The sequence below is a fragment of the Hemiscyllium ocellatum genome, chromosome 2 (genome assembly GCF_020745735.1).
Source record: "Hemiscyllium ocellatum isolate sHemOce1 chromosome 2, sHemOce1.pat.X.cur, whole genome shotgun sequence".
Classification (NCBI taxonomy): domain Eukaryota; kingdom Metazoa; phylum Chordata; class Chondrichthyes; order Orectolobiformes; family Hemiscylliidae; genus Hemiscyllium; species Hemiscyllium ocellatum.
The window spans coordinates 133,790,028-133,805,550 of NC_083402.1; the positions used below are offsets into that span (position 1 = coordinate 133,790,028).

Below are 15,523 nucleotides of genomic sequence, written 5' to 3' on the forward strand. Positions count from 1 at the left end.
TTAGTACTTTTACAGCTAGGACTTGCTCAAACTTCACAGCCAAAGACTTGTCAGAAAACATAAAGTCGTGCCATACCGATCAACCAGATTTGTCTTAATTATATCCACTTTGTACTAAAATTATTTCCCTTCCACTGCTACAAAAGCAACTGCCATTGTCTCCTTCAAGAGCAAATCCATATCCTTAACACCTAAACATCCAACTTTTCGAAGTCTTCTGGTCAGGTTCACTGCCCCTGTACTCTAGAGGCGTAAATGTATTCCAATACTATGGTTTATTTCTCACAAAGTTCTGCGCTCTTATCAACTCAATCTTTTCCAAGCATTACAACTCAAAACCCCAGCAAACAGATTTCAAATTTCTTGAACAAAAAAAGAAATTGCTCAAGAAACTCAGCAAGTCAGGCAGCATCTATGGACAGAAAACAAAGTTAACATTTCAAGTCCAGTGACTCTTCTTCAGAAGTGATAGTAGCTAGGAAAAGGTAGCAATTGTGCTCTTGCTCTCACTTTCAAATATGCTTCTATCCTTGTCTTGCCTCACCTTAGTGATATTCTCTTGCCATATGAATTAAATATGCACTCTTAATCCTCTCACTCTAAGCTTCTCACGCCTGCCCATTCACTGTGTTCCACCGTTTGTGTTCACTTTTTCTGCTATTATCTATCTGCTGAATTTTATTTGAATTCCTTCAGGGTTATCTACCTTTATCTTGCTTTTAAAACTGCTGCAAACATCAATTAAACCTTTGCCTCTCCTCTCACCTATCTTGCCTCCTGCTTAAAATCTAATTATTTTCTCCTTTGCGTATTTTAAGGTATGAGCTGGCTTTCTGCACAAGGAACAATATAGAAATTAAACATGACATAAATTGTCCTTCACTTCCTTAGAAATAAATTATTTATATTGGATTATTGTAATTTTCAAAAGTTACTTACGTTTCAGAACACTTATTAGTTCATCTCAATTCTTACAATCAGCAAAATGCTACAACTCTTCAACTGTCACATTTAATTATTTCTTACATTATTTCAGGACTATTGCTTCCACTACTGTCTAGAGATCCATATCTAGCACTCTATATGAACAGTTACTTCTTGATTTAACTTATTTTGAGGTTGAAATGCCTTACTCGACAAGTTTAAACAAAATGAAAAAACATTTTTTTAAGCTATAAGTATTTGTACAATTACCCTTTTCCAACAATGACTTCTAATGTCTCACATAAACACAGTTGTACACAACTTACAAGGCAATGGACAACACAAATATTCTTGTGATCTTGTTTCAGCCATATGTGCATATTCCTGCAAATATTGTACAGGTTTTGTAGACTTGGGGCACGACGTGCTGGCCAGCCACATTCAGAAACCTACATTTATTAAAAAGAGCAAATGTTTTTATGAAATATTTATGAATTTTAATAAAATCTAAATTACAACTTCATGACTAAATACAAATATGTAAATTGAATCCTAAATATTTTTATCAGCTTAATTTAATGAAAGTAATTTTATTTAATTATCAAGTTCAAGCATCACATTTCTACAAAAAGATGTACATTTCAGTTTGAACCAGTGGAGTCTTTTTCTTTGGAGAGGACTTATGTGCCTTTATAGTTAGAATGTTTGAGAATCCCAATCTAACTTCAGCATCATGATCACAACCTCCAGCTGACACTTCAGCGCGGTCGTGAGGAAGTGCTGCACCATCAGAAATGCTGCTTTTCAGATAAGACATGAAACTGAAACCTCCATCTTCCCTTTCAGATGGATATCCCACAGCACGATTTATTTCTCAAAGCTTTCTTAGTAAACCTTTCAATACAATTCTAATTGGGTTAAATTCCTTTGTCTACTTCATCTTTTTGATTTTTAAGCATCTTTGGGAGGACTTCGAAGTCACCTACAGAGAATACACCTGCTGGTGAGGTTTCCACCATTTCCTTGTTTTCCATTATTAATTCCTCAGATTCATTCTCTAGAGAGTAAACACCCACTTTGGTTACCATTTTCTTTTCAAATAATTAAAGAAATTAATTATTTCTATCACATCTCCATCGCCCCTCCCCCAAGTCCCTCCTCCCTACCTTTTATCTTAGCCTGCCAGGCACCCTCTCCTCATTCCTGATGAAGGGCTCTGGCCCGAAACGTCGAATTTCCTGTTCCTTGGATGCTGCCTAACCTGCTGTGTTTTAACCAGCAACACATTTTCAGCTACAATTTGAAATGGTTTACCATGAGTGCAGCACTGTGCATTCCTAGCTGAAATAATAAAGGTAAGCTGGGACTGTGAAAAGGATGTTAAAACAAAATGAGGTTAAGTTGGGCAACTTAAAGGAAAGACTTAGTACTCTGATTTCCCCTTCCTTGATGCTTTTTCCACCATTTCTTGCTTTTTTTTAAGAATTCTGAACAACTTTCTGACCTACCCTGAAACTCTACAGAGTATTCACCCTTTTCTTCAATTTGACACTGTTGTTAACTTCTTGAATTAGTTACAGATTGTGCATTCTCTGCCGAGAGCTTTTTTCACTTTGCTGAACATTATGAAATATCTCAAAAGGCTGTCACTGTGTTTGCACTAACCAACATTTCACCTATTTTCCCAGTTTCCCTTATCCAGTTCCATCTTCACATCCTTGCCTTTATTAAAAGTAAAAAACACTAGTTTTAGGCATATTCTTGCCCAAACTGCATGTGAAATTTAATGGTATAATATTTCATTCAAAATCTAAAATAATGTTAAGGTATTTTCATTCCATGCAATAAACCAGTATGCTGTTTGATTTTCCTAACATTTCTCAAGACATGACATGCAGCATGGTGTTAAGGACATTACCAGCATGGTCACTTTAAAAAGAGGCACTACTTTAAATGGACATTTGAAAACAATTTGGCTGAATAATTCCCACATACAAAGGTGTCCAACTGAATGCTGTCCACTTTAATCAGTGGCCTTTCATTTGTAGAAATGGTTTAACTGAATAGCTATAGTCATACCACACATACAAACACATTGAACTGAGTAACATAACATATAAATGACAGAAACAATCATTAATTACACATCATCATTCAAATCTATCAAAATAATGAGGTTTTTGTGGAAAAAATTTAAACTGAAGAATACAAAGTTAAACAGTGCATTGAAGTCAGCTAATTTCAATTCACTTTTTAGATTTGTTAAAACATACTCTGTTATGGAATTTGGAGGATCTGTAGGTTCGTTGTGATAGATTGTATACTGCATAATGTCCTGGATGGCGGGAATCCAGAAACAATCTAACATCTTCAATGTTGTTTTTGATTGCAGACTCAACACCTTCAGCTGGAAATGACATAACTGGGGGAAAAATATAATACAGTACAAATTCTAAGCATAGACCTGCATGATATCAAATTACAATTAATTCAAATGACATCAGAACTCCTTAATTAGGTTACTGGCTGTACTCCCTGATGTTTTACTATTCTCTGTAGAAAAGATTCATGTGAAATTTGTAATTAGAATGCTATGCTGTAATTATTGCTCAACATTTAATGAGCTAATTCAAACCTGCTTATTGTTGATCAACCTTTAAGTGTGTTTTCTGTAAATCGTATAATTAATAAATAATTATGTATTTTCAAGAACACTTCCCACTAATTTCCTTTGGACCTGCTAGGTGGTCACATGTTGCATAAGCAAAAGAGAAATAAGAATCGTCCGTTCAAGATTTCAAAGTAAACCAGACAAAATGCTCAGTATATATAACATAATCGGAAATATTAGAACAACACATTGCAAAATAAGTATTTTATTTTTTAAACAATTTCCCACATTTTGTCAAAGTGTGATGGACACTGGAGCTTTGACAATCAAATTTTGTTTTAAAATATTCTAAACAGGATCAACAATTCTAAACCAAAAAAAAAGCATGCTGGAAATCTGAAACAAAAATTTTTGTAGAAACCCAGCCAGCCTGGCAGCTTTTGTAGAGAGAAAGAGTCAACATTTCAGGTCTAGAACTCATTCAAAAGAAGGGTCACTAGGCCCGAAACATTGACTGTTTTCTCTCCACTGATGCCAGCAGACCTGCTAAGTTTCTTCAGCAATTTTGCTTTTGTTTCAACAATTCTAAAGTTCATTTCTGCATTTTTAAATTTATAATATTTAACAAAACGTGAAATGAGATAATACAGTTAGTTGCGCCACAAAATCTAGGAATGAGCAAGTGATTCTCGGCTGGCTTCTAGAAAAGTAATGTACTGCTCATAGGCCTTTATCAGACAGGCTTATTCATATGCATGCAAACTTTATCCTGAAATAGAAAGATTTTCTTACTTACCGGCTATTCTTGATGTAATATATGAAATGTCCAAATCTCCTTTAGCATAGCTAGTCAAAAAAACATAGAAACAGCAAATAAGAATAGATTGCACAGGAGGGAAGAGTAAGAGATACAGCTCAACTGTTGAAATTGCACATAAGGGTGCAGATCAGCCCATCGTGTCTGTACTGGATCACTGCATCTTCCAGCTAGTCCCATTCCCTGCCCTTTCCCCCCATATCCCGACTACTCTTTCCCTTTCAGGTATATATCCAATTCAGTTTTGACAATTATTAGACAATCTGCAACCACTATCTTTACAGGCAAATAATGTAAAGCTAAATACCCTTGGACAAGAAGCCAAAATTAAAACACTTGATAGCAATAAATACAGGGTATGCTTGCAAATTAATGTTCACCAAATATATATCTAATTTTCATTTGAGTTATGACAGAACCTACTCTTGTAGTTCTGTTCGCCGGGCTGGGAATTTGTGTTGTAGACGTTTCGTCCCCTGTCTAGGTGACATCCCCAGTGCTTGGGAGCCTCCTGTGAAGTGCTTCTGTGACGTTTCCTCCGGCATTTATAGTGGTTTGTATCTGCCGCTTCCGGTTGTCAGTTCCAGCTGTCTGCTGCAGTGGCTGGTATATTAGGTCCAGGTCGATGTGCTTATTGATTGAATCTGTGGATGAATGCCATGCCTCTAGGAATTCCCTGACTGTTCTCTGTTTGGCTTGTCCTATAATAGCAGTGTTGTCCCAGTCGAACTCACGTTGCTTGTCGAACAGCTCAGCAGCAGAACCACAACAACGAGCACCTGAGCTACAAATCTTCTCACAAACTTTGAAGAACCTATTCTATATCTATTTTTGAAAAACCCATTCTCTCTACTATTAGACAAACTACCTTAGCTTCATGTGTGCGAACCGCCAGCACTCCATTCCTGCGCTCTTTAAAACATGCACCACAGAGTTTAGATTCTCCTTTCTTCTTCTTACTCCTAAAATGCATGACTTTATCCATCTCTGCATTAAATTTAGTTGCCTTGTGTTCTGTCCAACTCACCAGTTTATATCTTCCTGGTGTCTTTTAATATTCAGCTTATTGTTTACGACATTTCTAGGTTTTGTGCCACTCTTAAACTTTGCTTCCAATACAAAATTTCGAGGTCATATGTGTCAAACGTAATTCTGGTCCTCAGACTGACCCTTAATATGAGTTCTCTCTGTAGCATTCCATAAGTGTTTGCACACAACTTTCCAAGTGCCATCTGGCAGAAATATGTCCTTTCAGGGCAGGCCCTCTGTCATAGATAATAATGAAACTGAGCCACCACCGCTCCAACTCACCAAGACTGTGGATACTGGAAAAAGGGGCAATTTTAGAGACAGAGATCAACAGACTTTTTTTTATAGATAAGGGTATCACAAGTGAAGAACAAAGGTAAGAGAAATAGTTTTGAGGAGCAGATGCGCCCTCAACTAATATTTAAACCAGCTTGCAATTTTTCAGCAGTTCATTCAATAAAATATATCAGTTGTCACTAGTAGTAAATGACAAAATAACTTTCAAGGAACAGGTTATAAAGTATTATTTTTTAACACATATCCTTGGAGTTGGGGGGGGAAGGTGAGAGCAGTATATGATGTATTTATTTGATGACACTGAACTCCAAAATGTTGAACAGGAGTTATTTTTGTGTCTATGAATTTCCTATATTTCCACATTGCTTCTGCATACTTAAAAATGATGTTTGAAATAGCTGTTATGATGTTAAGAAGCTCAAATGTGAAGACTGCTATCCAGGCAACTGCTCACGAGCCTTCATAATGACAAATAAAAGGGAGTGGTTCAAAGGGCACCAGTCGATCAGTTGATGTGGCTCAGCCAGTGGGAAGGGGGTTGGGGAGATTAGGTATCATTCAAAATCATGAGCAATCTATGTTGTCCTGTAACCAGTATTTGGTTTGCTGTTGGCATTAAATTGTACCTGGCACAACAGACCTCCACAGAATAAGAGCATCATGACTGCTGCCAAGATATTGAGCTGCATATTTCACTATCAATTGATATACAACAGCTGAAGTGAATAAGTGAAATCCCCGTTAGTTCCATTACATAGCATATATGACATGTGGGAGACAGTGAGGTCTGCAGATGCTGGAAATCGGAGTTGAGAGTATGGTGCTGGAAAAGCACAGCAGGTCAGGCAGCATCTGAGGAACAGGAAGATCGACGTTTCAGGCCAGAGCCCATCATCAAGAATGATGATTGAAGTCTCATTCCTAATGAAGGGCTCCGGCCCAAAACATCGATTTTCCTGCTCCTCAGATGCTGCCTGACCTGTGCTTTTCCAGCACCGCACTCTCATATACGACATGTGGCACCCGAAAAACAATCTGTGTGCAGTTAATGGCATCCTACATTATGACAGAAGTTGCAATTTGAGCAAAACTGTGAGTTCATTTCACCTACCATCTTCTATCAAGACAGTGTAGAATTAAGTTAGATCTCTTTGAAAAAGGAACCTCATTGATCTCCTGTCTCCAAAAGGGAATGAGAAACTACAAGATGTTGCAAACTCATCAGCTCCAATCTACAATCACAGCTTGGTAGCCATTCATTTTTACTTTTATCCTCTAAAAAAAAGTTACGAAAAGGCACTGTATTTGATATTGTTGCTCAGTATAAAACAGAAATGCTGAATCCAACACATTGGATTCAAAGCTTACCAGAATGTGCAAAATCATGCTTAAAAAGTCAACAAAGATAAAACCGATCTTGAACAAAACCAGGCAAAAATGCAAGTTAATTAGTTCTGAAAGGCTAATTACACGTGAAGGCACAGCACACATAAAAGGTGAACAACACAAAGCTTCTCAGCCCTACAGGGTTCTATTTTTAACACTGCATTTTATGTATTTAAAACAGGCAACATTAACTGCAAACACAAGCCATAACAGCGTCAGATACATAGAACTAAGCTCAATTTTAAATTTTACAGACCCTGGCACAGTTCATAAAAATTATACTTAATCGCTACAATACATACAGAAAATGGCACAGTAACACAATTAGACTCTCTAGTAACTAGATTAAAGAAGCAGACGTCTTGGTAATGCATTGATTTTTTTTTAAATCATGAATTTTAAATCTCCTAAATTATGTGGCTGTAAAATGTCAAAAACTTTATGCAACTTGTAAACTATTCCTGGTCTTCAATATTATTTTACAATGAAGGTCAGAATATTTGACTCTAGCAACAGCAAAGACTGTCAAAACTGACTAGTGCAATCAGCCTGATTTCATATCAAAAGTGTTCTGTTGGAATTACTTATCAGAGCTGCCTGATACTGATGATGGATGCTCAAAATTACAATTGCACAATTCATCACTCCAAAATTCTCTACAACAGTGCAAAATAATTCAAAACTATAAAACGGAGAATAAGCAAAAACATGCGGTCTTTCTCATAAATCTATACCTGTATATGCCGAATCAAGGCAACTTAAACTGTTGACTAAGAACTTTTTAAAGAGATCAGCGACTCATAAGCACAATAAAGAATTCAAGGTCAGTTACAATTTGCAAATTGATGAATCTAGCCCATTTCTTGCTTCTGTCACTAATCTCTAATATACAAATCTAAGTGAAGAGTGTTTAAATTGTAGGCATTCAAAACATGACACATGCAAACATCTGTTGAGACTTCAATTTCAGGCACAACAGTTCATGAACACCAAAAAGAGTGCAAAATCCAGTTATTACAAATTATAGCTTAGCAGCACACAGAGGAACTAAAATATTTACCTGGGATTGCTACCAGAGGCACAGAGATGTTAAGGAAGAAAAAAATTGAGTGAATACTCAAAACACCAACAGTAATAAGCAGCAACATTCACAATGAGAAACAAAAAGTGCATGACATTCACCAATAAACTAAATAAAAATAACTAAATGAAAAACAAAATACAATCCAAGGCAAAAGGAAAAGAAATGCAAATACTATCTTCATTGTCCTGCCAACTGGAACAATGCATTTAGTATGGACAATACAAATTATGTTATTTTGATTGACACATCCAATTTTAGAGATGGCAAACATGGCTCTCTAATGGACTGTCATCAAATGAGGAAAGCAAATAGAAACCAAGTATTCTGTTCAGATTTTTTTTAAAATCATGCTGGTCGACTTATCAGCAGAACAGTAGCCTTAACTATGAACAACAATAATAACTAACATATTAATGGGTGGGAATAAAAAAAGGTCAAGCAGAAAGAAAATATTGAGGAGGTGGAAAAAGAAAGTTCTAACTTATTCTCACAGTTCTGTCTTCACATGCCTCCACCCACATGCTTTAGCAAAGTAGCTGTAAACATTTCTGCTTTCATTGTTTGAAATTGGGCAAGATGATGCAGCATGAATTGACTTGATTACACTTGTTTCAAAAGGCTAAATTCAAACTACATTTTACTCTGAATTTTATCAAAAATATAGCAATTATTTAAATGTTTGTGAGATACAAATAAATCAAACATAAAATAATTTTCTCTGTTTTATCACTTAATTTGCTTAAAAAAAAGACATGATGCCAAGGCTTTTCTTCTTACACTCAAAGCAAGAAAACCAACTTTACAAACAAATGAACTATGAGCAGATGTCAGCCATTTGGCCCCTTGCATTGCTCCATCATTGAATAAGGTCATAGCTAATCTGTCTGTATTTCAAACTGTACATTTCTATCTACCTCTGATATATTTTCATTCCATCGGCTAACAAAATCTACCTCTCTCCACTTTAAAAACATGCAATGACCCTAATTCCACCATCCTGTGGGGCACAGAATTTTAAAGTTGCTGGACCTTCAGGAATAAAAAAATTCTCATCTCTGTTCTAAAGTGGCAACCTCTAACGTAAAATTTGTGCCACCTTTTTCTGGACTCACCCTCAAGGGAAAACATCATTGCCACATCCACACTGTCAAAACTATTCAGGATCTTATATAATTTAATCAAGTCACCCCTTACTTCTAAATGCCAGACAAACTAGGTCTGTCCAGGTCTTTCCTCACAAGACAACCTGGTCATTCCAGTTATCAATTAGTAAACCTCCTGGGAACCACATCTAACAAATATATATCTTTTCTTAAATAAGCAAACCAAAACTCCCCACAGTATTCCAGATATGGTCTCATTAATGTGCTGTATAACTGAAGCATAACATGCTTACTTTTACTTTCAAATTCTTTCATTATAAAGGATAGAACTCGATTAGTCTTATTAGTCACATCCTATAACTACTTCCTAACTTTTTTCAAAACCTTTGCAACACTAAATTCCAAAGAAAAAATACATGCAGCATGAGGACAGAATGTGGACTGACTGATCTATGGTTGAGCATGGAAATGTGGCAGGAACAGTCCATTGTCAATTGCATTACCTGATTACCTTCAAACCAGACAAGTTGTCTGAGTTGGCATGGCTTTGCCAGGGATAGCAGTAGGGTTTTGGTAATTTTTTATTTTCCTCATTGAAAAAGACACAATGTGTGGACATATTTCTTTTTTCTACCAAGAACCGAGCACTATAGGAGAACATCTGCAGCTTCTGGCGCATAAAAATGCTCCCAGGCAGACAGAATTTCAAATTGGTTTCTGGTGCAATTCGTCGTACAATCAGGGTTATTCGGCAAATGATGCACAAGAACAAAAATACATCAAAATGATTGACACTAAGTTCTGAGTTTCACAGGCACAGGCAACCGATACACTGCCTTCTGTGGACAACCAAAGGGATGTGGTGTGTCTGACATTGTTGGGAGGCATGACTTATATCACACTAACACTGAAAGTCATACACCTCATTATTCACTTGTGTGGCAGGCAGAATATCATTTTGGCTTGAAGCAGGATCCTGTTAACTGAGAATATAACTAGTGTGTTAACTGCAAAGTGTCAGCATGAAACAGCTAGCATCACCTGTTCCTTGGTACACCCCCATGGCAACTGTCAATCAGAGTTGACTTGCCTATTTGAATTTAACAGTTAGCCAAGACTGAGAGGCAGCAGTTCCTGCCAGATCTGTATGCCAACGATAGTCCAGCCAATCATAACTCTCTTCTCATAATGAGTAAATTAATGTTTCCTTTCTAAAGTTGTTTCTCTTGAATTTCAGTCCAAATAAAATCAAGACAAAAAAGCATTAACTTCATGTCTCTTTTCAACAATTTTTATATTCTGTACTACCGAGCAATTACTTGTCATTTTTATTTGAGTCCTTAAAACGTGATCCAAAAGAACAATCAAAACCCATTAATGAGCAGATATTACATCACATGTTCAGTCCCGAACTATGCAACCAAAGTTTGAAAAAACATGAGATGCCCTCCATGTACATCAGTCCCATTCTAATATGCATTACTATATTATCCATCAGTCCTTCTACAAATCAAGTACTACATCAACTAAAGTACAACGCTTGTTGAAAAAAAAAATCTTCATTCTACAAGATATATTTATCGATATTTACATTGGGACTGTTAGATGCTATGAGTTTGCCTATTTAATCTTGTAGTCTGTTGATAACAATTGGCTTTTTTGAAAGGGTACTAATATATCTGTAGCCATTGAGTGAAATCTCTACAGTGATTAATGATAAAGATTTCACAATGACAATGCAACAGAATCTATAATGCAAAAGAAAGATAGCTGAAATTAGAATAATCTGTGAATAAAATTCATTCAGTAAATAAATAAATTTAACCCATGAAAAGATAGGCAAAACTCAATTCGACAGTTGGTATCTAGAGTAACAGATTAGCAAGAAGTAACATTCATTCAGCAGTAACTTACCAAAGTTGCCAATAACTAAGAACACATTCTTGCAATAGGAAAGGGAAATGGGAAAAAAATTTAGTAGAACATTACTGGGATAGTCTATTTAATTATTCTAAGACTTTCACTATCATTTTAATCCCTGGGAATTTACCAACAGAGCATTTGCGTCCATCAGTAGTGACTCTGTGGAACATCAGCAGCAAAAAGTAGTTACTCTGTGGAATAGCTGCAGTGAATTGTAGTGACTCCGTGCAACTGTCACAGTAAAATGTGGTGACTCTCTGGAATAGTCACATTGAAATGTAGTGACCCAACAGAACAGTTGTAGAGAAACAGTGATTCCCTGGAACAGCTGCATCGAATGCAGTTAATCTGTGGAAACAGCCACAATGAAATGGGGTGACTTTGTGGAACAGCTGCAGTGAAATGCAGTGATTCTGTGAAATGGTCAAAATGAAATGCAGTGATTCAGTGGAATAACTGCAGTAAAATGTTGTAACTCTGCGCAACAGTCGCAGTGAAAAGCAGTGAATGTGTGATAGTCATAGTGAAATGTAGTGACTCTATGATCCTAGGGAATATGTAGTAAGACATCTGCTCAGCAACCGTTTTGACTTACTTGGCAACTGACTGGATCATCTTTGAGGATGTATCTTTGATGTTAGTCAGGAAGCGCTCCGTGCCTCCTTTGAGAATATCAAACAACCCTCCATGATGCGATACATCATTTTCAACACCTAAGGAATAAGGTGAATAGATAACCCATTAGGTACCAATAACTCTTCAATTGCCAAGTGCACTTTTGCTCACTGCCTACAAACTGCCTTCTACTTAGCACATATTCTTGATACAATGAAGTTTTTTTTGGAGTGTTTCCAAATATTTGTCAACTTGTAGAATCAACTAACCCAATAACTGGGAGAAAGTGAGGATACCTCATGACGGAAATCAGAGTCACAAAGTGTGGTGCTGAAAAAGCACAGCCAGTCAGGCAGCATCTGAAGAGCAGGAGAGTCGGCGTTTCGAGCCTAAGCTCTTCACATTCCTGTTGAAGAGCTTACGCTCAAAACATCAACTCTCCTGCTCCTCAGATGCTGCCTGACCAGCTGTGCTTTCCCAGCGCCACACTTTTTAATCCAACAACTGTACTGGAAGATTAACATTTCCAATCGTAACTCAATCTATTTCACAAGTTAAAAATCTCTGAAATAAACTGCATTTTTATACAGGCATGGGCCAAGCAATTCAAGTTTTATACAAAAGAATTGGCCAAAACAGCCCTAAGTCCCTTGGCCTTTAATGAAAGTATGCTATACATCCCGCCAGGAAAATCACAAAGACCACTTGTTTGTGAGTTGTATTCTACAATCCAATTGAAACAGTGGTTAACAAGTGCACAGCCTATGCACTATGCCAGATGTTGTCTATATAACACTTCCAAAACAGCAACTACAAATTTTCAGAAATATCTAAATAGGCTCTTATTGATTTGAATGAAATTAGAGATGTTTAATGCCGAACCTTCTTCTCATAACAATGATCACGGTGGCGCAAAATGGAGCATCTCTTTCCAGGCAGACATAGACTGATATCGTACTGCATTGACGACAACCAGAAAACACATATTTTTTGCCTAGTGCATTCCACCAATTTACAGACCAATATACTTTTTTAGTTCTGTTTATTTAGCTCACCATTCTTGATGCAGCATAATAAAATTAAAAGACAAGATGCTGGGATAAGAGAGGTATCCTAGATATGAGAAACCATAGCACAATGTGCCCTTTCAGCATCCAAGCCCACTTAATTACTTATTAATACATCTTGAAACATATTAATGAAATAATTGTTGATTAATAATCAAATAATGGCCTTACAGATTAAAGATGACTGAAGTAATTGAAGAAAGAAGTTAGGACTCGCATTTGTGAAATGATTTTACAACCCACTGTGTTCCCAAACCATTTATACTGATTCAGCATTTTTCATTTCTTGCCACTGTTGTACTATAAACGTCAGAGTGATAGAGACTAGCTTTTTTTTAATAAAGTCATTTTTACATTGCTTTAGATTGTTCTAACAGATATTAGTTAGTTTGGGAAGAGCAAAAGGTTTTTACTTTACTTCAAGTACATAGCGCACTTTTATGATCACGCATGGTAAGAAGCCTAAGTGCAAATTAATGTCATTGATTAAACAATCAATCAGACAGACTGTTGAAACAGTAGATCTCTGTTTAGAATGAAGAGTTTCTTTTGATGCTGGAGTCGAATGGCCTTTACCCATTTATTTTTACTCAGTATTAAAATCAAATGTTCATGAAGCACTTAATCTTTACTGCATAATTATCCAATTTCTTCAAAATTCAATTATGAACCCTAATGAAGACTGTGTTCTTTTTAAAATTTGCTTGAAATCCAGGTAAAACCTCAATGGAGGTCAGCTTAATGTAGCAATCTAAAGCAATGTGCAATTGCCCAGTTTTTGCCACTGCATTACGCTGAGAAGCATGACAGAAAGAGAAGGGAATATAACTGGACTTCTTTGAAAAGCCCAGTATAAATAACATGCATTGTGATCTTAGTTTTAGGATGATTTAACAGCGCTATATTGTCTAACACGCTAATCAGTCCATTGAGTGTAGCCTGTCATTGTAATTCTAATTTCAAAAGGGAAACAAACCAGAACTTGTTCTGTTTGTTAATTTGCCTATTAATCAGCAACATGAAGCACAATAAACATGAAAGATCAAATCAAAATGAGAATATAACATCAGGACTAATTTTGCTGCTGGTGACCCGATTTCAACATGCACTTCCTGACTTGTAAAACCAAGAAGCAGTCGTAAGCCTAAATGAATCAGACACCAGGATTTTAATGACCAAATCCAGTTTAGTTGCAAGATGATTAGAGTTGGCATCAACTTGAAACAAATTGTACAGCTTTAACCAGAATTTACGTGATGCTGCACTAGATATATTTCTATGGCACAATGGAGAGTTTATTCATGATTCCTTTATGCCTCCTTTGTTAATAACTAGGTCACATACCTGCATTGTGCATGTTGTTCAGATGTCCTGCTGGTTTGTTCCACTGTGGCGCTGAACTTGCCATCGTACTGTTGGCCACCCCTCCATTCTGCTCCAGGAGCTGTAAGGATTGATAACCATCACAAGTGATCCTTCTCAGATAAGAACGCAGCAGACTCATGAAAGAATAATCCATACACCAGCACAACAAAGAAAACAGAAATTCCTAGCAACCAGTTGCAAATTATTCTGCTATCGAGTCGCAGAACCAAAATGATTCTCATCAGAACAAACAGAGCATTGCTTAGTTCTATCTCAATACTCAGCTGCCTACACTTACAAGCAGATCCAGCAAGATATCCAATTTGGCTTTAGGCCCAGCATGATCAGTATATTCAGCTGACTACACTATGCCTGCTTGACATTTAAGGTGATTAGTTTAAAGATGAGCATATTACCTTCAGAATCATATCAGAAACAGTAAAACAGTTTGAAAAAAAAGCACTTGCACTTCTATAAATTCAACACAGTTTTTTATGCAACATATTTATCAACAAAATAATTCCGCTGTTTGGGCAAATAACAATAAAACGACAAACTTTAATAATTTTGTACTGGTCCCTTTAACTAGTCATATCTGCAAATATCTAAAATTTCTTACTGTACAACAATTTACAATAAAAACCAATGTGCATGAATTACATACTTTTTGACCAACAAAAGTGAATTGTCCCGTTTAAAGTTGGACAGAAAATGCATCAGTCTGTGAAGTGGGATTGATTTCATGTAAGTGGAGCATTGGTGCAATTCAGTACTCTGAGACACAGAAATGGATTTCTTTGGGATTAACAAATTAATGATTGCACAAAGCTGTGATTCAGTGCATTTATTCCAAAGGTCCAAAGGGTGTTTATACCTCCCAGCAAGTACATTCAAGCATTCAAAACAATTCCAGCACATTAGCATTCTGGAAATGAAGCTATAAGGTCAGCTTGTTTTGTACCTGACCCAATTAGTAAAGATTTAAAACAGCACATTTTCTACATGATATGGATACCAAGGTACATCATCAATATTCATCCTACTTCTTTACTTGGTGATAGAGACAAGCCTGTACTTTCAATATAAAATTGATTTGTTTTTCCTCAGTAGTTGAGTGGGAGAGAAAAAAAACTAAATCAGTGAGTGCGTGTGAGAGATACTTACACTCTGCACCAACTGCCAATCAATGTGCAAGCACTGTCTAAGTTTAAATTAAGAACCAAGAAAATGAATACCATAAGACTTCTGGTTGTTGGGATATTCCAAATTACGTAATCATTGCCAGCTATCACTCGATATTGT

The 15,523-nt window shown here is 36.4% G+C and overlaps 1 protein-coding gene across 3 annotated transcripts in view; it reads right to left on the reverse strand.

Annotated features, from left to right (window-relative positions):
- Nucleotides 1-15,523, reverse strand: part of gak (cyclin G associated kinase) — a 127,773-nt gene that overhangs the window by 42,479 nt on the left and 69,771 nt on the right. For all 3 annotated transcript variants that reach the window (XM_060840133.1, XM_060840142.1, XM_060840124.1), the window contains exons 10-14: nucleotides 14,201-14,300; nucleotides 11,770-11,887; nucleotides 4,332-4,381; nucleotides 3,198-3,346; nucleotides 1,251-1,373 (exon numbers count right to left, since the gene is read on the reverse strand). In XM_060840133.1, coding sequence (XP_060696116.1) covers nucleotides 1,251-1,373; nucleotides 3,198-3,346; nucleotides 4,332-4,381; nucleotides 11,770-11,887; nucleotides 14,201-14,300 — 540 coding nt within the window. The remainder of the gene's footprint in view (nucleotides 1-1,250; nucleotides 1,374-3,197; nucleotides 3,347-4,331; nucleotides 4,382-11,769; nucleotides 11,888-14,200; nucleotides 14,301-15,523) is intronic.